The 24,537-nt window shown below is 39.4% G+C and overlaps 1 protein-coding gene across 5 annotated transcripts in view; it reads right to left on the bottom strand.

The window, feature by feature from the left end:
• The window catches only part of POU2F1 (POU class 2 homeobox 1), a 94,426-nt gene that overhangs the window by 53,490 nt on the left and 16,399 nt on the right, over positions 1-24,537 (bottom strand). For 4 of the 5 annotated variants that reach the window (XR_774306.1, XM_010567265.1, XM_010567262.1 and 1 more), the window contains exons 1-2: positions 2,855-2,859; positions 1,639-1,704 (exon numbers count right to left, since the gene is read on the bottom strand). Coding sequence is in view for 4 of the 5 variants with exons in the window: in XM_010567265.1 (XP_010565567.1) it covers positions 1,639-1,696 (58 nt within the window). In the remaining variant the exon portion in view is untranslated. Of the gene's footprint in view, positions 1-1,638; positions 1,705-2,854; positions 2,860-24,537 lie in introns of those variants that run through there. The other variant, XM_010567263.1, reaches the window with a different exon arrangement.

The following is a 24,537-nucleotide window of genomic DNA, read 5'->3' as shown; positions in this document are numbered from 1 at the left end:
TGCAGCTTTATAATCCATAAATTTCTTTATACCGTGACCACCACCTTCACACTGATGAGGTATTTGCCTAGGGGAGCAGAGCCAGGGTTCTGCTGAAGGAGATGCAATACGTACGTGATAATGGTCTACCTTTGAACAAACCAAGTCCTCCTCTTTAACAGCTCAGTTTAGGTGAAACTACTAGTTAAAGCTGCACTTACGGAAGCGCATTGGGAATGCACTCTTCGGGGAAAGCGAATGCATGGAACTGTGGTCATACAGAGCAGGAAGTCTGAATTTTCTCAGAAGTTTACACACACCCTCCAGCTACAAGGATTCTACAGGGATATTTAAAACCATTGTTCTCTTGATGCTGTTTATGATTATGAAATATTTACAGCCCATATATTTTTGAAATAATGTTTTGTATCATCCTCAATGAGTATTAAATACATACTAAATCATTTTTGTACATTAAAAGAATTGATACCTCTCCTATATACAAATACAATGGCAATTATAAAAACTGAGATGGCAGTGACAAAACACACATTAATAAGCAAGCAGAATTCCTTCTGACTGACCCCATGCATTCACAGAAAACATACAGCCTCTCAAGATCAGTATCGGGAACATTCAGTCACTGTTAGCTGTATTAAAGCCTTGCACAAAGAATGAGGGGACAGCAGCATAAAATGAAATAAATTGTTAATTTCATCACAATTCCAGAGTTTAAAATAAAACTCTTATTGAACCAAGAGGAGAAAAAATAATTTTCCTCATACAAGGTACCTAGACTTCTCTCAAAGCAACAAGAACAAATTCCTTCTCATTAAAATTTTCTCTTCCCAAATGCTATTCTGAGTCAGAGGAGATTCTGAGTTAGGTTAAACTATTTACTTTCCATTCAGACCTGTCATTTCTCTTGCTTCTAAAATGAGCATTAAATTACCTCCACAAAGGAATTAAAGCATGAGATAGCATGATTGAGTTGTAGTGTCTTAACAAGCTTCTTCAAAGGCTTAGAACCTGGCCACATCTTAAGGATGCACCAAAAGGCACACTGGCCCTGACACAAAGGCTATTCTTCCCCAGCCAAATTTAAAAATTCTGTTCTAAAACATGAAGAAATTACAGAAAAGCCGGCTTTTTTTCTTTTTTTTTTTTTAATGTTGAGAAATGATGCTTTCTCCCTTTGCCTTGTTCTTGAGAACTGCTGTGAGAGCTTGAATGAAATCTAAAATGGAAACAAGATCAGCCAGTGGCCTACATCTGCCAGGGAAAATTTCAACCCAAAAATAAATTATGAAGTTAGAGGTGCCGAAGGTATGTTCTGCCAGGAAAAAATAAGACTACTTATGGAGAGCTAGTGCTACCAGACCTTCTGTAATACCAGAAACATTACAGATACAGGAAGACAGAAAGGGAATCTTATACACAAAGTGTGGGTAGTCCTCTGATACAGTAGGTGTGAATAATGCCCTGCATACAGCAGAGTTAATGACAAGACAAAAGTATTCCCAAGTCTCTGAAAACAGGGTGGGTGTGGGTGTGTATTGTTTTGTTTTTTTAATTCCCATAAACGGGTAAAGAAATTTTCTTTTAATATCCATTCAATTCCACCAAAAAGTATCTGTGCACCAATTAATCATTTCTTACCTGTGTTCCCATCCCCACTTTCCATTGATGGTTTACTGGTTTCTGACGGATTGTTCATTCTTGAGTCTGCATTAAAACAGAAATAAAGATAAAGTAATACAGCAAAAAAACCCCAAATCTATTCATACCTTCTTGTCTAAGGGAAGTACAGAACATCAGGAATTTGATATGTACTTTACCCTAATTCAGATTATAACACAAAAAGAATGATCAGAAGCAGAACACAATACTGAATCTTCCAGATAAATATTGTTTCAAAATTTTGTATGTCATTATTCCCATACATGAAAACATGGTGTTAAGGGAATAAAAGACAGCATGCTGGAAGGCAAAGATAGGTAGGAGCTTAATTTTCAGTACCATCAAAGTCATAGAAGAAAAAAAAACGGGGGGGGGGGGGGGGGAAACAATGACTACATCAAGATTCAAAAACATTAAGTCTGACCACCATGGACTATATTATTGTTGTGTTGGTCGTGTCCCCGCCCCCCCCCCCAAGAGAAAGGAAATTCAGTCATTATAATTAAATAGATGCCATTTTTCTAATACTGCATTTTTATTTTACAGGAATGCCACTGTTATTAAGTAATTTTATATTTCCTATATATTCATGCAAAACCATACAAATATAAAATAATTCCTCTTCCTTCTTCCTCTGGATGAATCTACTGAAAAGTCTGCTCTTGGTTTCAAAGCTTGTCAGCTGAATATAGTGCAAAGCAGAGGGCCTCTCCAGATGGCAGACCAAGAATATAGTTTCCTTATATAGGAATCTATACAGATGTTCGGTGTACAGCATCAGCTCTCCAGCTTATTACCTCCTCATTCCTTGCTACCGACCTCAGCATGCAACATTATCACAAACCAAAATGACAAAAAGAATCTCAAGACAGACCAGTTCATAAAATGAAGCGTAAGCAAATCCTTAAGCACATTCTTCCATTCCTATAACCAGTTAAATGCAAGTTCAACGAGCTCAAAATAAACCCTTCACTCCAGGATATTCTCTTGCTAGGTGCTTAAAAGGTTACCTCTATCACGTGCTTTCATCAAAGCAGTGATTTCCAAAATATCAACCACCTGAAGAAGAATACAGTAACAGCATGAACCGCTACATCTTTCCCCCAGACATTTCCAAGAATGCCCAGACACTTCACTGCTTGGCAGTCTATGAGAGCTGGAAATGAGAAGCTGGACTATTGCCGTGTACCATCACCTGCTGCTGCCCAGAGAGACCAGTGCCACCCTCAGGCTATCAGAACCAGGGGCAACAGCAGCAGAGGAACACAAGCAAACGCCAGGAGGAATGAAGCACACGTGGACAGGGCAAGAGTGAAAACAGGAGTCACGACGAAGCCTGGCTGGGAGTGCGGGGTGGGAAAAGGAGGGAACTAGTTAGAAATGCAGCATGTGTGAGAGAAAAGATAAGAGACATCAACCTTGGAAAAACTCCAATAAGCAGTTAGGAAACACAATTTAAGATGTGTCAGTATTTTTAAAACAAATGTAATTTTCCATGTAAACAATTGCTGCAGTTGAACCCAGTAGGGCCTAGAGAACCCAGAGGACTGTAACAAACAGGAATCTTTCCCCGACAAGTTAACTCAACCTCTCCAGAGCCTCAACTCTTCTCAGAATGTTCCTATGCCTATGCTTGTATCTTTCAAGTGTCAGCCACACTTGAGATATGAACTCAAAGAGTTCATAAGTAAAAGAGATACGAACTATCAATGTTACTCTTAGTTTAAAGGCAGATGTGTTAAACTGCTTTTTGAAAGAGGGAGTGAATGAGGAGGAACTTTCCAGCTGAGCGCTGCTGGCCCACGCTTCAGCAGAAGGCTGCAAGTTTTGTCCCGTTTTTCACAACCTCTGCTTAGCAGATTCAAGCTATGAGTTCATAGTCTTGAAAGACAGAGCTCTGCTAAGGTTGCAGATACAGAACCTATTGCTTCCTGGCTCCTTACTTTGTCATTTTCCACATTTGGATAGTATGATCCGCACTCTAGAAACAGAACATGGGGTTCCACTGACTGCACAGAAATGTTTGTTGTTGATGTGACTCTCCCTGCTGATAGATCTGTGTGTAAAACAAATACAAAGTATGTTTCTGTCTAGAAGTTGCATGTACCTTAAATTGAGTTTATTGTTGTGGCAACAGCACATTTATTTAAAGTGATTACAGGCAACATTCATTTGATAAATAGCATTAGTTCGTTCCTTGACACACAGCTGGCTACTAAAATTAGTTTAGGTTCAGAGACCACTGAATGGGAGACTTCGCTTTGGACACAAACACAAAGAGCCCTCATCCAACAGGAAAACAAGCAAAGAGGGCTTAGAAGTCCAATACATTTGAGTGAGCCTAGTTTCCACAACCATGGAGCTATTAGACATAAGATGTATTTTTTAAGCCCAGAGCACAAAGATAGCCTGAACTCATGATAGCACTGACCACAGAAGGGAAGAGCACAGGTTGAGAAGATTGTCTCTCAGTAATATGGGATCCATTCACTGAACCACTTCAGAAAGCTCTTGCAAGAACACCGCCACAGGGCCTCCTGTGCTCATTTGTTGCAGAAACTCAAGTATTAGTGCCACTGTGCAGGATACTAAGAGTAGAATAAACAAAGTAAACCTGGAGGGGGGACACAACTGTCCTGTGCACAAAACTCCAAGCCATGTAGTGACTGTTCATTCTGTATGAGGGGGCTTATACAACAAACCTTCCTGTACAACCAGCAAGCTTGTTCAGGACAAAGTTGTAACTATATAGACCTCTTTTCATAAAGCAACCAAAACACGTTTTTCTGTCAGGCTATGCTGCAAAATAAATCCTTTTAAAAAAAGGTTTACAGTGTTTCCTAGTACTAGACATACACATAAAGTTCACTCAACTACCAAAAGTGTGTCTAAATGAAGAATGTTTTATTGTAAAGATTCATCCCTAACAAAGACCTCAAACATTGCTATTGCAAAAAAGCAGCAAGTTGGATGAAGAAACAACTTTCTGGTACTGCTCAGGTTCCAATGAAGGATAGCATCCATTATTCCACCAGCTGACTATTTCTTGTTCAATCTGTAGGCCTTCTGCATGTAAAGCATCAAGAACAATGCCGCTATTTCCATTGCAAATGGTATGACATACATCTGAAGCACAAAACTGCTACCAGCAAAACAGATACATATCCGCAGGATACTAAACCTATGGATTCATTATACGTCAAATAAAAAGATTATTTGGTTTATATATGCTCATGCGACTTCTGCTTTAAAGTCAAAAGAATAAACAAATTAAGTGGGCTAAAAAAACCAAACCATAATGCCCTCACCTTTTCTTTTTCCTTTAGATCTTACTCGGGTTTTAAATAAAGGCCTTGGGCTACAACTTCTGCCAACATTATCTAAAAACAAACTCCACAGAAGGAAGGATCGAAAGCAGCAGGTGCATGATTGAAATCAAACTCTCAGGAGTGAATACAGCCAGTACTGCTACTCCGCTAGCAGGGCTGAGGGTGTCGCATGGCAGTGCCGTGCCAGGCTTTCACACACCCTCAGTAACATTTCAAAAGGTATTCAGAAGAAAGAAGCACTGGACACTGGACCAGCCTGGAGTATTAGGGACTGTATATAGCTAGTAAAACACAGAAAATCTTAGCACGGAATATATCATTAACTATTTCCTTTCACCTCTTAAAGTGAAACTGCCTAATACTCCATCAGCACCAGCAAAAATGATTCACTGATGCGTATGGAAAAAACAAAGTTCAATGTGAGTGAAAACATGCCAAGAATTCTTTAGAAATTCATTTTCTGAAAAAAACACTTCATATTCAGAAACAAATACTCAGGTGGCTGCTTTAAAATTTACCATCCAAAAATACATTCTCTTACTTTGACATGTAAGTTCTTACATGAACTTACATAATGGAATCAAAAGAATAGTAAAAAACAAAAACAAAAAACAAAACCCCAAAAAGCAAAACTCTATACATCAAGCTTTGGGGAAAGAGCCTTGAAAATAAATAAAACCTATTGTAAAATTGGGATCTGTTATTATAAATAACTTTAAAAGACATGAAGAAGAAAATATGGCATGCCTGTTCTGCAGTCCTGATGGAATCTCAGTGCAGGAAATACATTATCCTCGTAACCTTAGGCACAGCTTGCAACCGTATCAATGGCAACCACTGTGCACTCCACCTTGTTTTCTATTACACATGAAGAACCTTGCTATTACATTAAAAATACACAGACATAATATATATTCTGTTGGGGAATGGCTCAATACAGCTACTAAATTCTTTGAGACAGGGACTCTCTCTCATTCATTTTAATGCTTTAAAATTCATAACACACAGATATGCAAGTCAAGTCCAGTGTTTGTTAGAAGCCAAATGCTTCTCAGATTGAAATCCTAAAAGCAGAAGGTCTGTATTAATATTATCCAAGCCTAGCAGCAAATCTCTCCAGTGCAGAGGAAACGAATTCTCCTGGAACGAGGGAAAGAAGAAGGAAAAAACCAAACCGTGTATTTCCCTGGTACAGATCTATCTATCTACCAGGCAGCTACTTACTGCCGATTCACTGGTGAGCTTCAGCCTTACAAATACCTTCTCTAGCCTCTGCATATGTGATTAAGCCTCTACGCATAGTCAACCTCACAGCCTCTATTTCCATATTAAACGCTCATAAGAAAGAGCTGAGGTGGTACGCACCTAGAACGTAGTCGCTGCAGTCCAGCATTGCTGTGGTATCCTCTACAGCTTCAGATAGTCCAAGGAAAGGAAGAATGACAATTTATATCAAATCTACACTACTGCTCTCAACCAAACACGAAAGGGAGTGGGGAGGTGGGGGAAGAAATACAACTTCAGTTACACCATAGCAATCTTCAACTGAACAGGGAAACTTCAGTTGCTCTGTGGAGTTTTAGTCTCTCCTACTAGCTGTGTCTGACATTGTCAAGGCGACTGAAGCGTGAAAAGTTCCCCTTTTTGTAATAAAATAGAAACAAAGATTGCAGCTGGCAGTTTCCATAATGAAGCTTAATCAGTATGCGCCTGATTAGGGCCTTATGCAAATCTCTTCTCGTTAGCACAGCAGCCAGCACTTTGAAGTCCATGAACAATTCATTTGCAGAGTACACTGAAAGCGCTCCCTGCATAATTTAAACCACGGTATAAATATTTATCAGCTCATTTGCATATTAATTGGCAGTGCATGAAGGGAAAAATTATCTCCCGAGTGCCAGCATAATAATTAGGGAACAAAATGAATTTTCTTCCAATAGCTTGGCTTCTCAGCCCCAACTCAAGCACAGTACCACAGGGGAGCAGGGAGGGGAAGAGACAGAGTTCTGTTCAAATGCCACTGAAATGACACGTACAAATTAGAAACAACTCTAGAGACTTAAGCACCTTTAATCTTATTCCTGCTGGCAACAATAACTTCGGTAATAAAGGGGATTTGGAAAAAGCTTTCTACACAATCCAAATAATCCCACAAAAACAATTAGCAAGGTAGAAGCTGAACACAGAGCTGTCAAACTGGTGCTTGCACATCTGCATGGAGTTTTCCACATCCGAACATGAACTGTCACAAGAAGGTCCTGGGCAGGAAAGAGAGTACCACCAGGGCAAGGAAGCAGCACAATTCCCTTTAAATGGCTAAGGAGCTTGGTGATTCATTATCGGGTAATCCCTTTGCCACGGCCAACTTAACAGCAGTGGATATGTCAAGCACTGTGTAACAGTTGACACCCACTAACCTATCCCGAGTGAAATCAAAATAGATTCAGTCTTTTGCTTTCCAATGACTTCCAAGAAAAAAAAAAAAAATCTATTACTAATCCCTTCCACAAACATACACGATATAGCTAAACAAAACTTACTGTGGAGCTACAGTTTTTGAAAGAGGCACTTTACACCCAGGTCACATCTTTGAACCACTCAATGATAACCAGAACACACTTGCTGCTGTGACCACAAAGCACGCTGAAGGACCGGAGAACTGGGAAGAGGCTTTGGTCTGTGGAGGAATCAATCTTCTTTTCCAAAAGTGGTCCACAGAACTAAGTGTACTGACGAACTATGAGGCTAGATTAAACCATTTAAAATAGTTTGTTTACTACTCAAATACTAGTGTCCTAAACGGCAAGAATATTTATATAAAAATTCAAGTGTAATGTGGACATCACAACATTTAATATCCCATATTCCGATCAGGAAAAGATAATGTGATGATGCAGGTGACTACAGGGGTGAGCCATGCACTTCCAGATGTTAATGCGAATTTAAAGAGTAAGTTGGGATTTTTCCTTTCTTTTTTCTTTAAAAAAAGCTAGCTGTACTTTTCTTCTCATTTCTGAAGTAAATTCAAGCACCGCCTCTCCAAACAAGAAGGAGCGAGAAAAAAGGGACTTCTCAATCATCCAGTAGTGACTGGAATTTATTTCCACGCTTGACCTCTTCTTCTGTTCAGGTTCATATCTCTACTTAACACAAGATGTTCCCTGCTATATATTTAACGAGTGATCTACACTTGAAAAAGACTGCAAGAGAAGGTGCTCCCAACTGCACGGAAACAACTGCATGTACTGAATAGGTTTTCCTAATGCCTTGTTTCCAACTTGGTTTTCTACTCATTCATGTGTCCCATTGAGAACTCTGAGGCATATCTCCATGGTTCACAGACCTTCAGTAAACTTCACTCTTCCATACATGCTTTTGGAGTACACTGGGAAATAATCCATTTGCTTCATCAGGAGAGTCTGGACAAATTCGTATAACAAGCCAAGCACTTCACAAAGCAAGCGCCAGTTTAACTAGTGGATGAGCTGAGGCAGGCAGTAGCGTAGTAAGAGGACAGCAGTGTTATCTTTGGGACCCTTTACAAATGAGAGTCTCTGTTGAGCTGGTTGAACACAGGTGCAGCATCAAAAGCGCACGACCGCAGGAAGTGACCGTTAAAAGCAGGCACGTGTGTAGTGATGGATGACTTGTATCAAACAACAGAAGAAGCAAACAGCAAATAAAGGCCAGGGAAGGACATGCCTGAAGCAGTGTTAGCAAGTGTGCTGGTGGTACCACAGTGCTACTCATCGTCTGTACTATGAACGCTGCACGGACAGCTAACAAGGACAAGACAGAAATTTTCTTCCTATTCCTGACTGTCCCAACCAAGCTGCCTTACAAACACCAACCCCCACACAAATGTTCATTTGAACTGTAACTTAAATAAAACCTTAGGCATTGGCTTTTCAAACTAACAATTTGGGGGCGGGTGTGTGTGTGTGCGCGCGCGCGTGCATGTGTAATTCTTCCAGTGACCACTTCATTCTTTGACAATTTTATTATCTTCCCTTTTATGTAAGTTCATAATTTTTGGTCAAAAAACAACCCAACCCATTGTTTCACTTAGGCCACACTATTGCAGCCATTTATCTGGTAGGCTTCCGAAGGAGACCTGAAGACACAAGTGGGAAAATGTTTGGGGAGGAACAGTGCATACCACCCTGCTTCAAAACCAGTGGTGGAATATGCTAGTTAAACCTTCTGTTTAGGTTCTGCTGCGTCATTGGCTGTTCTTTTTTCTCCCCTAGATTCTTACATTAAAAGTTGCTTAACACCCTGAACCAAAGTCATACTTCTGGTACTCACATTTAAGCAAAATACCACTCTAGGCTCTGCACACAAAGTTTCATTTTTCCTCCAAAGGCACCTCTAAGAAGAGAGAGCAGTGCACCTTGTGATCATCAGTGCAAAAACCTCTCTACATCCCGCGCAACTACAGACATCTCAAAAATAATTTCTCTCCTCTTCACCCAATTCTACAATTCTTATATTGATGATTTTTCCCACAATTCTGTTCATACTTCTCCTTAAAACCAAAGGAACTAAGCCACTAACAAGGAGCCAGGTATGGCAAATTTGGGCAGAGGTTCTTCAAACATTTCAGAGTCTGCAGACAAGTTTTCAGGAGACTCTTTCTACCCCATTCTCTTCTTTTCACTCTTTATGTATCTTCCATACCTTCCCATTTCAAATGAATGCTTTTGTTTTGCTGCTTGTCCCACCAACACGCCACTTTATTTATTCAGTTCTAATGATTATACTTGATACTTTAATACCTTACTTTTTGGAAAGAGAACTTCACTTTCCCCTGCAGGTTATGCAACTCTTGGTTAGACCTCCTTTTGCATCTTCTCTTTTACTTCTCCTCCTGGTTTTTTTTCTACTTATTATGCCCAAGTGACTGACTGTAAACTCCAAAAAATTATTCCCCAATGTCATCTATTGTAAATAAATGTTATAGATAGTGAAGTTGTTACAAACTAGGGGGAAAGGATGTTTAAATCCTTATCTTCAGATGGTTGGTCTCTTTTTTTTTTTTTAAACAATAAAAATGAGACAGAATTAAAGGGCTAAAGGGCAAAGTTATTATCAACATTATTCTATTCAACACCTTTATGGGGGGAAAGAATCTTCATTTTTATACAGATATGTTTCCATGTATTAGTAAAATGTCATTCACTACATGCCCTCAATGACAGCTGGAAATTTTTGCCACTAGCCAGCTCTGTGACAAGTGTGACCTTTGCAAACTTCGCAGGCATGCTTTCTGATACAACACGGCAAGATTACCCAATAAGCCCACAACTCATTATTTCCCTTCTGAATGGTGTATTTGGAGTGATACAAGGAAAGGAAATAAGGTATTAATAGTAACATACTGCCTTCATCAGTGTATCAGTGTCTAGCATATTTTATCTTGAAGAACCACTGAAGAAGACTGGTCACCAAAGCTTTGAAAGGAATGCGTGACTAAGCACAATGTCAAAGAACACTGGCAACACTCAGAGTAAGGCTGCTTTCTATATGCCACACCAGCCAAGACCATAGTTACTGCTAGCCCTAACATGACGTTACACAGAACTACTACATTTTAACTCAAGACATTTCCAAGTCTCCATTCCACAATCTAAATGAAACCTAATAAAAATTTCATCAAACAGAACTCCAATGTGCTATAAAAAAAAATTACAAAAATCACATACTTCAACAAACTGTTATTAAAGTTGGCACAATCCTCTTAGAGTAATTATGGACAGACAGACAGTAGGTTGTTCACAGTTAGGGCTGCAAACTAAGCTAAATTTTAGCCACCACCTCTGAGTTTGGCTAACAAAATTGATTTTATCTGGAAATCACTAAGTTTGCTCTGAAAGCCAAAGAGCAGTTGTCTGGAAAAGTCAAATAAAATTGGCCTGTTTTAGAATTACCAGTCATTATGCAATTGCTATGAATTGGAATTTTAGTCTACATCTAATTTTACTTCTCTCTCACAAACTCAAATCATAACTATCCTTTCAAACTTACCACCACACAAAATGTCTCAAATTTTTTTCATGTACCTTTTTTGAAGAAAATTAAGTATGCAGACAGCTAAGCAGGAATACTAATTCATCCTATCTGTGCAGGACAGCAGATACTCATAAAACACATTAATATAAAGGGGTTTGTGTGTGGGTTTGGTTTTTTAAGTCTCACTTATTTTTGTCCACAGAAGGTAGCAGCTATGATGGTTTAAGTCATTTTTTTATAGTAAGAAAACTGTGGTCATGACGAACTCACAGTACAGTACCACCATATGAGGAGGGGGAAAAAGGGGGGGAGGGCAGTGGCAGGAGGTGGGGAAGACAGTAAAGAAAATAAATACCCTTATTAAAAAATTACAGCATTATAGCTTTCACAAGCAAACTGAGCCTTATTTGAAACTCATGGCTAATTCTATCATTCTGGCGTATCACCTGAACAGTTTTGCCCTCCCCTTACTGCCTACAAGCCATAGCACATAAGAAAGGATCCATACCATATTTACATAGAAGTTTTTCTTTCATTCTGTTCAGTGTTTTCTTTTCAAAAGCAAAGGATATAAATTCAGTGCAGTCAACCCATGTTGTTCAAAACCACAACTTTGATCCATGAAACCATCATAACATTTACTTAGAAATCATGGAATATTTTGAAGAGTAGCAAACGTTAGGTCTTCACATCTCCTGATTTAAGCACTCGTGTTTCAGTCATACTATGTTTTCAAGGTTTTCATCGCTCTCATAACGGCTCAAGACCTTTTATTTATTTATACGCACCAAACACTACATCATAAGCACCAACCCCAGGAACTTAAAAAAAAAACAACCCGAAGTGTCACAAAAAAGCCAAATTTGAACACAAATTTTGAAAACAAATTTGTGTTATTTAACTAGCATGTTGCACCTGCCATAGAGCTGTTGCACAGTAGTACTTTTTAGTATTTGCAGGAGGGCACTCACCTCCTTTCAATTTAACTACAAGTTAGCATAGAAAATGAGTAAATCATGCTTTAATTCCACCTCACTTGAGGTATGGTTCTATACCATTACATAGTCATCGCTCTAGTAAACTTGCATGTGAAAAGTACTATCCAAAGTTAAGCAGGATTTTTTTAAAAACACACAAACAAAATTTTTTAAAATGTTAATATTTTAAGGGAGACACCTATTTGAGTTTTTATCCATATATATGTGGGTCTTGTCTTCCTCTAAAATTATTGGTTTGTCAAATCTGAAATACTTCACACTAACAAGTATTGAACACCTGGAGCAGATGTATATTGTTTTATTAGTAAACACCTCTTATGTTTTATTACTTTTACAAGATTTGCATGCCTTATATTGTGTTTCAAAAAAGTACTGCAGGACACAAAGTAGAGAAAGACTGAAATGAAGACTGATGTGAAGTTACATGAACAAAACACAAGGGAGGGCTGAAGAACACTATCAGGAAAACTTCAAAATTTATCAGAAAAAGAAAAAAAAGAAGCAATCTAAGGGCACAGGTCTATGTAACAGCACCACTGAAACAAACAAACAAACAAACAAACAAAAATGCCACCACCCTGAAAGCTTGCAAGCTTTTATGGGATGCTGCAGCTTGGGGCAGTTGGAGAACCTGGAGTACTGCCAGGCACCAGCCACCATGAGGAGTGGGGTGATCCCAAACTTCCCCCCACAGGGAACACCAGCCGATGCTCATGTATCCCCTGGACTAAAGTGGTTGTCTCTTACTAGTCGTGTGCTGGGATTAAATTTATGGGAACACATCTTCCACACATGCAGTGGCTACTGAAATTGTGCACACATTTGAACGGAAAAGGTAAACACAGTTCATACTATCCAATGATAGCAATGAAGATGGCACAAATATTGCTAGTTTCAAATTGTTATTGCAATACACATTAAAAATACCAAGTATTTGAGTAAAATAAATGTTCTCTAATATGTAAATCACAACACAATTGATCTGACAACATATGAAGACTACTTATGCCAAGCTCAAATATTGAACGACAGTATTTGTTTTAGCAGTTGTATGACCTATCACATTTTGGAAACATCACCGTATGTGCATTCCAAAAGCATTAGATTTGCCTCCCCATGTCCACCCACATAACAGGGATAGGCCCTCAGAGCTTAAAAACATTATTTTTAAACTCACCTGTAAATCAAAGCACAATGCCTTATGCAAATACACTGTTTCTCTGTTCTCCACTTTGCCAAAGTAGTAATTACTAGTCTAGCCTGATGAATAGGGGCTCTATAAAGAACAGACTAATCCAGTATATGACTTAACCATACAATTCAGTTCAATTCAAATCCCAGAGTCTTCATGCCACTTGTCATTAAATACACTACGGGTCACTCTCAAAATAAATAACTCAAAGTCACAGGTTTAAGTTTACTATGATTTCTGCTGGAGCCAACTGGATACACAGAAGATCAACAGGAGAGATAGTATTTAACTCTAGTTAGCATTAGAGTGTTTGACAAACAAATTAATAGAAAAAAGCACATGCAAAACCTCTACAGTTCATGGTATGAACCAAAGTTGCACTGCTGTTATCACCATTGTTTGCAGAAACTGCTTTTGCTCTCTCTTCCTTAATAACTATCTCAAATCTGAAGGAGGATATTGCTTTAATGCCCTCAGCACACTGATCCAGACACTATTAACACCTGTAGGAACTACAAGACATGTCATGAGAATGCTTCTTTCTGAAGCTTAAATTATTTTATCTCAAAGAGGAAAAGGCCAAATTCCAGACAAGCTGCTTTGTATGTTACAAATTGAACAAAAAATTGCCAGGTGCAAGATCTGAAGAAAGAAACAGTTATTCACACTGCAGACACTGATTCCATCCATCAGCACACCTATCCAAGTATCTATCATTTTGGATGGTCAGAGCTAATGGAAGATTGAATATGCTATCAGTCAGAAAAAAGTAAAAATACAAAGTTCCTGTGCACCTGCGTCTTTAATTTACAATAATTTAGGAACAGCAGAAAGTGAAAACCACAGCGTAACTACACATATAAAGTATAACCTACATGAGCTTTTCCAGGAAATGCTCACAAGCACAGTTTTGCCCATTTTAGCAGCTATGCTGTGCTAAAGCAGAAAAGGCATTGATTAGCTTTTCCAGGAAATAACCACAGGAACAGGTTTACTAGCAGCAGTGCAAAAGTGCATGCAGTATGACTACCACCTGTGGCTGTGTTTGCAGAGGATTTGCTGGGAAGACATTTACATTTTATTTGCAGGCCCATGAACACATACCACTGAACACAGGAATGTCTTGTTTATTTCTCCAACAAACCAGAGCAGAGGTAAAGTTTTCTGCACCGCCCCACTTTAACTTATTTTGATTGGAAGTGTTAGGTTGACAGATATAGAATCCTCTCAAAACAAATTAATGATCTAGTCATAAATTACAGGGTAAAAGAAGTCAACTGAAAAAATTAGGTCAAAAGGCCTAACAAAAAAATATTTAAAAGTGATACCCAGAATGCTTTAATTCCTAGTTGCCAGTTCCTCAATAAAACACAAGCTTCATATATGCATATCTCACCATTTTCAGAGAGAAACAAAAAATTAAAAACAGGACACTTAATTTAGGACCCTAAATAAATGCCTGTCAGTACTACAGCCATGGGCCATGAACGCTGAGTCAGCAAAAAGCCAGCAGGAGCAGCAGTAGCTGCAGCCCTGCTCATCCCTACTGCTGTACTGCCTCCTCTCTGATGCTGTCACATACAGAACTACACAAGAAAATTGATCTGTGTTAAAACTACTCCAACCACAAGGAGAAAATACTAACCCAAATCTGTTTCTTAATCCAAGGGGAGAAATGTTTACCCTGTTGAAGCACAAAGGCAGCAAGGAGGCAGGAACAAACAACTGGGTAAGACTGTTTCAGCAGCAGTATTACCTTAAAACTTTTATTGTCTACAGTTTAAATCCACTCATATGTTACATATTTGTCTTATGAACTCTGTAATGCAACTTGTGTGACAAATAAAAGAAATTAAAATCACACAACAACTATTTCCTCTTCGGGACACTGACTCTCAGCCCTAATGTTGACAACTTGTATTAATTAGTATACTTACATATGCACATACCCCTCCAATTCTACTCCTGAGAATACTCTTTTTGATTTCTGGTCTCCTCACACACACCATTTCCATGCTTAAAAATGGAAATGTGATTCCTACATTGTAGGACTTAACTATATAATCACTTATTTTCATCAGATGTGTTGAAGGCATTAGAATTACAAGGTTTTGAAAGTAAAGAAAATGGCAAGTGTTGACAAGAAACTAACAGAAGCAGCAGTAAAGTAACAGCTATAGTTATACCAGTAAGTAGTTTTGCTTAGACCCGGCTTAGAGTGCTAAACCCCAAATTCAAAGAATTCGTCACAGAAGAACTTAAAAATAACTACTAACCCTATAATAACATAGTAGACCAAACTACAGCAAATAAACAAAAAGTACACCTTATAAATGTCTGATACATCTATATTAAAAGCCCATATATTGGTCTACAGCATCCTGACAGGCTGAAAACTTGAGTCTTCAGGGAAGACCAAGGCTCTGGTGACATTACAATAGATCAGAACTGAAAATGTTTACAGGTCGACAACCACCCTTTAACACTCAGAACTATTCACTTTTTAAAATATGTGTGTGTATATATATATATATGAACTTTGTATTTTTTATATAAAAACATATATACTTTATATATATTTATACATACTTTGCATTTTATATAAAACATATATAGTATATGTTTTTTATATATACATATAAAAATTTAAACAAGAGTACTGAGGTGGTGACCTCATATTTCTCAAAGCTTCTAAGCCTACTGTTCTGAAAAGAGTTTACATGTTCCTGTAAGACATTCCTGCAGAAAGGTACCAAGGCAGTTTGTCAACCCAGTGGAAGAAATAGCGTAAAGAGCAAGTCAGCATACAGTGCTATTTTAATCACTTTTGTCCAGTCTTGGTCAAAAGGCAAGTTGATGTAGTGAGAATGAACAAGCGAGCAAGAAGTAAAGCGCTTAAGTGCCAGGACACCATCACGCCCCCAAATCCAGCCACAAACAGCCTGAGAGCTGCTAGCTGACCACTGCTGCTGACTTGAATGAAAACTGTTCCACAGCCTTCTTAGGAAGTCACAGTCTCCACTGACAGAAGAGCAATTCAGCATTCAGAAAAAAATTATGCTAAGCTCTCCAGCAACACTCAATATTGTGCTGACATTTTAATATTGCACTGAGTTGAACTAACATGCCATTTTAAAAGAATGACCTGTATTCCCCGCTGCCTTCAAAATCTCTCACCATCACAGAGAGATTACTCATTAAAAACACAGCAAAAGTTAACAAATTCTCTGGGATTTAACTAAGTTAGAGGCAATAATACCAAAAAAATCCTCGGTGACGTTACATTTCTAACAATCCTCACAACACTGGCAAAATGCACGAAAAAGGCTACAAAATTCAGAACCCTGCATGAGTATGCAAGAACCATGAATACGAGCCGCTTTTCCATCCAATGTGACAGTCTCAGAATGACAAGCCCTTTTTTGCCAGCCTACCGGCTAGTCTACACTCCTCTTTTCTTCTTTTGAATTTTCCCCAACTTAAATTGAATGCAAATAAGCCAGGTGTGGTCCCCAGAGCAGTAATCTGCAGATAGTCCCCACAGAGTTCCCATAGCAACTTGCACAGCTGGCCATGAGCAAGAGGTTGTATCTGCTTCATATTGGCTACAGAGTTTAAACACTCAGCGAGTGAAACACCAATTACAGCATCTTGTAAAGGAAACATCTACTAAAATCACATCCATTTTTCTTGATTAATACAGGAAAATAAAACTCTGGATATACCCCTAGTTCAGCAACTGCTCAGCATGTAAAGTGAGTATCTGCTATTTACAGGAGGTGATGTCTGTGAAGGAAATGGCTTCTCTCTTCTGCTGCAAAGTACTGCAGCTTAAGAGACACTACACCATTTAGAAAATGCCTGTCATTCTGTAAATTGCAATCAAGAATACAAAGCTGAAAGAGAGAAGTCAGAAACCCAAATACAAATCCTTCTTGTCAAGTTATAAGACTTCCACAAGACAGTACCTCTCCGGTAAGTGCTTCGTAGTATTTCCAGTTTTAATTGTACTCTTTTCTGTAGCAGCTAAGTGTCATTCTAAAAATCTAAAGTTACCCTATAACTGACAAACAATTGTTCATGACATACAAATCCTATCCTTTGTTCTTTACCTGCAGACACACATCCCACCTTTGATTCATGCCACTCCTTTCTGTGTCCTGCACATGTAGCTCACTGCTTTTGCCTACATCCAAGCCCCCAACTCTTCTCCTTTATGCTTCACCCCAGCCTTCTCCCTGTGTCCCCTTGTATTAGCTTTGTGTGGCAAGGTTGGGGGGGGATGTTTCAGGGGTGGCTTCTGTGAGAAGCTGCTGGAAGCTTCCCCCATGTCCGACAGAGCCAACACCAGCTGGCTCTAAGGCAGACCGGCTGTTGGCCAAGGCCAAGCCCATCAGTGAAAGTGGTAGCACCTCTGTGATAACATACTTAAGAAGGAAAAAAAGTTGCTGGGACAGACAGAAAACAGCAGCAGCAGAGAGGAGTGAGAACATGTAAGAGAAACAACCCTGCAGACACCAAGGTCAGTGAAGAAGGAGGGGGAGGAGATGCTCCAGGCACTGGAGCAGAGATTCCCCTGCAGCCCGTAGGGAAGACCATGGTGAGGCAGGTTGTCCCCCTGCAGCCCATGGAGGTCCACGGTGGAGCAGATATCCATCTGCAGCCCGGGGAGAGAGGACCCCATGCCAGAGCAGGTGGGTGCCTGAAGGAGGCTGTGACCCCGTGGGAAGCCCACGCTGGAGCAGGCTCCTGGCAGGACCTGCGGACCTGTGGAGAGAGGAGCCCACGGAGCAGGTTTTCTGGCAGGACTTGTGACCCCGCGGGGGACCCATGCTGGAGCAGGGTGCTCCTGAAGGACTGCACACCGTGGAAGGCACCCATACTGGAGCAGTTCGTGAAGAACTGCAGCCCGTGGGAAGAACCCATGTTGGAGAAGTTCATGGAGGACTGTCTCCCATGGGAGGGACCCCACACTGGAGCACGGAAAGAGTGTGATGAGTCCTGCCCCTGAGGAGGATGAAGCAGCAGCGATAACATGTGATGAACTGACTGTAAACCCCATTCCCCGTCCCCCTGCACTGCTGGGTGGGGTAGGTAGAGAATTCGGGAGTGAAGTTGTACCCAGGAAGAAGGGAAGGGGTGGAGGGAAGGTGTTCTGAGATTTGGGTTTATTTCTCATTACTCTACTCTGGTTGCTTGGCAATAAATTAAGTTAATTCTCCCCAAGTTGAGTCTGTTTTGCTTGTGACGGTAGTTTGAGTGATCTCTCCTGTTCTTATCTTGACCCAGGAGCCCTTTGTTATATTTTCTCTCCCCTGTCCAGCTGAAGAGGGGGAGTGATAGAACAGCTTTGGTGGGCACCTGGCATTCAGCCAGGGTTAACCCACCACACCCCTTCCATATCCACTGGCTAAACAATAGGGAGAAGGCACTGGGGCTAATCTGGAACCGCAGGTGTACTGACTGGCCATAGGTATGTACTTGTTCGTCAACTGACCAGATAAGCAATACAGATAAGGACTATGCTCTCTCCGCTTTTCCTTTAGCACAGCCACAAACAGGACATCTCTCCTCACTTAGACTTGTGGTTTCAAGTAAGAACAGCCCTACATGCTTAAGGAAAAGGGCCCATGTATCCCGGCTAATATCCTATGGCTAGCCAGGAAGCAGGAACCAAAAGCTGATGCTTAGGCAAGAGTGCAGGAACACAGAAGGTACGTAAGACACTGCCTCCCCTAAATTACAACTGAAAGACTTTTTGGGGCACAGGATGTTGCTTAACACTAAGTTAATCTGTCCCTCAACAGATTTTTCACCTTAAACCCCTGTAAACGTTTAAGAGCCAGCCTGTAGCAAGGAGTCCCATGACTTAAGTATACATTGAAGAACGTTCTTTTTTATTTTGTTTTGAATCTATCTTCTTCTGTAGCACTGCTTCAATTTCCCCTACTCCTTGCACAAAAAGAGACCATGAACTGTAAGCGTATATTCACCCCTCCATGACACTTCACTGACTTCTGCCATATCACCCCTTAGCTCTCTATCTTTACTAGGATGACATCTCTAGCCTACACAGTTGTTCATAAAAAGCGTGAATGGCTTCCATACAATGATTCCTAATGCTGCTTTTCTACATCTTTTTCATGAGTAGGGGGAGAAGAGCTGCACTGTATGGTACCCAGGAGAAAGAAGCAGTAATGGATTGTGGCACAATGCTATTTTTTTCTTATATTGCTTTGCACTCTGTTCTTTTCCTGGTAAGTCCTAGCATTTGATTTGCTTTTTGACTACTTGTTGAGCATGAAAATACAGTAGATATTTCCATGCAAAATCATAACATGAAAGATCTCATACCTGGAGCATTAAGAGTGCTTATACTACTGAACATAAAGTCAGGATCTTTAACTTATTCACCAGTTTCAGGAAAACTACAGGAACTTAGTATCATTGAAATACCACAATTTGTTCAATTTGGTTAAAATTGGCCAACTGTTTATGAGGGAGAGCAGAAAGGAAAAGTCAGAAATTACACAAACCTCTCTTTCCTTATGAAATCTGGCTAACATAAAAATAACAACGTGATGCTTATTTGTTTCCAAAAAAGCAGGCAGTCAATAAGAAACAGACTCAGCATTAGTCAGTTCTGTTGGTGCTGACTTTCCAAAATGCCTGTCCTTGTACCTGGCTTAAACATCTCTCTGCAAGTGATCCCTGTTTTTCAAGGGGGGCAAGGCAAGCTTACCCAGGAACATTCAGCTTCTAACTGTGCAAGAGGCCACCATTACGCTAGCTGTCTCATGTAAGAATATAAATTCATGTATGAAAGGTGAAATATAAGCAGACAGGAGCAGTTTAATGTGCACATTGGAAGTTAGCTATAAATTTTATTCATCCATCAACATATATAAGACATTGTACACCTGTGAGCTTTATGCATTACTCCACCTGTGGGAACTAGCCTTAATCCATCACTAACTTGAAAGCTGCTCATTTGCTTAAGTAGTTTTAGTTTTCTTCTCTACTCTTTCTACGTTCCCTTCCAAATTTCTTTTCAGACTAATCAGCAGCACTTCAAAGAAACAGCTGAGCTGGTGGCATTAAAATGACCAGGGAAACACACAAAGCTTTAACAGGGTACAACCACTGAGCAAGTGAAACATGCAATTTAGTGTTAAAAATGATGACTGTAAGCCCACTCAGTTGAAAAAAAATTCACAATGCATTCAAAGAAAAAACAAAAAATAGTATTCCCCTATAGGCCTGGCATAATTTGCACTTTAAGAACGACACCATATTATCATTAACAGTCCATCGTACATTAATAAAAGCCACAGAGTTAAAACCTGAAGGCTCTTGGTCTATATTGCAAGCAATAGGTTTACATGATTTACAGAAAGAAATGAAATGGACATACAGGTGGCAGAGTCTGGAATTCGAGAAGCTGAAAAATGAACAGACTTTACATTAGAAGTGAACATGTAATTTTGAAAGAATTTCAAATGTAGTCCCAGGTAATACTGGTGTAACAAATAACTATTTAATGTCAGGTGTTAAGGACGAGACACTCCAAATACAAATACGCATGCGTGCAGGCACACTCTCACTCATATGTATCTTTTATACCAACAAAGAGGCAGGTTTTGTACATCTTAAAAATACAGGAGATTTAAGCACACATTGATTCTGTCCTCTACAGCTCTTATCTCTGCTGCGGTTTCTATTCATGACAGTTGACGCATGCTGAGGACAAACTTGCAATGAAATTGCCCATATGCAATTAGAACGTCATTTGGCCAGATCAGCACTAACCCTACCCATGGTACTTGCTTACAAACAACTTAAATGGGGGATGGAGGGGAAGGGAGAAGGTAACGGGGGAGTGAGGGTTTTGACTTCTGAAAAGACTTGGGAGACGAGCATAGCATTTTTGTAATAAAAGGAGGCCGTTAAGCTCTCCTGTATAATAACTTAGGTCTTAATTTCCAAGTGATAGATTATATGAAAAACACTGTATTCTGATTAACACACTCCAAGAGATGGAGCTATACAATTTTCTTAGCTTTAGCTGTTAACTTGAAGTCCCTTTTTTATAAGGCATGCTTTAAGACTGAAATCAAGTAGGATCAGTTTCCAGCAACTGGATCTTGTTATGCACCTTCAGCTGGTTAATGAGGCTTCCTTAAACAGAAGTCCCCTTATGCACTGTAAGCAAGTCACTGTTCACTCGGTCCAACTTGGTTTAACCAAAGATTCTGAATTTTAAATTCAGTTTGACAGGATTTTCACACTCTGAATCCACCACAACTTCTCAGAAACATTTTTGGCTTTGTTAGCAACTCTTCTTATGTTACAAATTTCCTAGTAGCTCCAGAAGGTTAGTCTCAACTGTATTTATAATTCAAGTATTGCAATTGTTATCATAGGTACAGTCTTACTCCAAAAGCCATTTCCAGATTGTAATTAATCACAATTCAATTCATTTTTAGAGTCCATGTGTTTCAGAGCACAGGCTCCTCTTCCAAAAGTGGAATCTACATCTCTTTTGCTAGACGTTTAGCAGACATTTTATTTGGCTAAATTAAAATACATGGTTCACTTCCCAGAAAAACTGGTGCATCTTAGATCCCTTTGTAGTAACTGATCTGATACTTGCAACTCCACCAACCTTTGCATCCTCTGAAACTTTACCAATGAAGTTTCCGTATTTCTTCCTGATCACTGACAGATACAGAAGAGTACTTGCTGAAGAAAGACACAGTTAGTGGATTTTAACTTTCCATTAACAACTATATCGAGAATTTTCAGTTATCCTGTCCTTAATCCTTTCAGTATTGATTTTGTATCACTTTAATTTGGTAATCAATGAAGTAAGACATTCTAAATCAGATACATTATAAAAGACTGCATTTTATCAATACACTTACAAAACAAAGCTTTAATCTTAACAAGAACTTGTAAAGCTTACAGCAAATTCCTCTGAAAAAACTTTCTCTCCTACCCCCAAAAATTGTATAAATTTACATTAGATCGTTTTTATTAACAAAAAAATGTCTATCAGCAAATAAAATTATCTAGTCACTCAAGTAAGTGTAACTGGCCTCTAGCTTTTGAAATAAACCTGTCCCATTTTTTCACATTATTGATTCACTCATTTTTCTACACCCTCTCTGCAGCTTCCTTGGACACTTAAGATTTACTGACATCAACAAATACATAATATCAACAAATTAGAGATTCCTTTCCAGTCATTGTAAATTACTAAATGCAAGCTGCCTCATCTGCAAATTTTAGAAATCCAACTTGTACAATCTCAAGCATTCCTCTCCCTCCTTATTCCCATTTACTCTGAGAACAGCATTTTCTCTCCGTATTTAGGAAATGCTTAAAGCCACTCAAAACCTAGTAAGTATCCAACAAAGTTCAAAGACTGCATTCTCACTTGTGACCCTGATGTTAAAGAGTTAAGAACATGTATGACCCTTTCCTGATGAGCAAACAACATAGTTTTCAGTCATGTCAACTCAACTCAGTAAGCTTGGGGAGGGTCAGGGGAAGATCCCTTAAAACATGTTAAGTGTGCAAATGTGCTAGCGATCCGTGTCAGACCATAGGCTCTCACCCTTGCACGTTTCAAAAAGTGCCTGTGGACTACAGCTCCATGGGCTGATATGTCAACCTGACAGCTGGCTCCCACCAAAGAGGTGGGGGGGAAATGTCACTGTTTCCTCTTTTTGGGGGGTTTGTGTGGTTTTTTGGCACTGCTTTATCAGGCCACAGGAGGTGTTCAACTAGCACAATAAGTTGTTAAGAGAGAAGCAGGGGGTGGTTGGGGAGTGGGGGGAGAGGTGCTGCTTCTTTTGACAGCAAACTGCTATGGTGGTTCACTTTGCCTCATGAAATCCTATCTGCAAGAATATTCATCCTTCATCATACAGTCATTATCATACAAGTGTTATATGTAAATTTTACAACAGACGCATTTATTGGCATTGCTTGAGCTTTATCAGCTTGCTAAATACCATCAGGAAAAATAGATTAGGGTATTGTTCCAAACAATTCCTTGTGTACTTGTATTCCAACAGCCTGAGAAAGGTAGATATTGTAATTCCATATGACTACATCAGACAGTGCTTCCCAAACAATGCTACTGTCTGCCCTCCTTATTTGCTAACCAGGACATAACCATCTTGGCGAGAAAACACAGACTGCTATTTCAGGAGAGCACAGGGAGCAAACTGATGAAGCTGTAGCTGGGACTCCTGGTCTCCCAAGCCAGCAGAAAGATAATGAAGACCAGACCCCCATTTGGACTCCTCTTCGCCTCATCAGGGGGCAGGAAGCCATTTAAAGTATTTACTATATTTATTTTTCAATTACTTTGTTTCAAATCTATAGCATCCTTTTAAATAGCAGAGTATGAGCAGTTACTTGTCTGTCAAGCAGCTTTTGTTGCTGGAAAGTAGATACCAGGTAGCAGAGGTACAATTTAAATGAGTCATCATCACTGAGTTTATTCTTTAATTTCCCTCATTTTTATATTACTTCTAAAATATCAGCCATCAGTATTTGTGTATTTCACTGAGATCTGTTCTCTCAGAGATTATTTGGCTGCAGCAGCCAACAGGCAGACTCCAGGATTGGGAAGCCCCTTCAAACAGCGTTCCTTGCAGTTCTCCTCTTTCAGATTTTACTTCACTGTGCCAGTTGGGAATCTTACAGCATTACTTCAGCTTGCAGCTAATCTATCCTGCCTGCCCAATAAATCATCGGTTTGACTATTAAATTAACAGTCAAATTAATAATTAATTTCTTCGGGTTTTGTCCTGCCTAATTACAGAAACTTGCATATCATATTAATGGCCCTTTTTATTGCTGCTGAGCTCACCTTATTTGTTTTTACTAATTTTTACCAATTTTTACTAATAATTTTTATTATATTATCACACTTGAAATCAGAGATATGTTCAGTTCTAAATCATGCAGCCACTATTTTAGCTGTTAAAATTCTCTAATTGGTAATGTTAATACCACTGACCTCTCCAGCATAGTTTTGACATTCCAAATGCTCCTCCTCACTTACAATTTTCACCATACACTCCTACTGTAAATAATCATCTTTGCTATTTCTTTGTCAGGTTTCTGGTTACACTTTGATTATGGTAGACCCTGTCCTTTCTCAAGAGGGTCTCTTCTGGAAAGAGATCTCGTGCATAACTGAATTTAAACTTTGCTTCCCTAAGCAGTCTTTCGAGCTACACATTTCTATTCAAATCAGCAGATAGCATCTGTTTAAGTGGTCATAAGAATTGTTGCAAAGAGATGAATCACCTAACCTAAAACTTGCCTG

This window comes from Haliaeetus leucocephalus, unplaced genomic scaffold (genome assembly GCF_000737465.1).
Source record: "Haliaeetus leucocephalus isolate CR32 unplaced genomic scaffold, Haliaeetus_leucocephalus-4.0 Scaffold228, whole genome shotgun sequence".
Classification (NCBI taxonomy): domain Eukaryota; kingdom Metazoa; phylum Chordata; class Aves; order Accipitriformes; family Accipitridae; genus Haliaeetus; species Haliaeetus leucocephalus.
The sequence above is the reverse complement of the archived record's forward strand: the minus strand, read 5'-3'. Positions and strand labels throughout refer to the sequence as shown.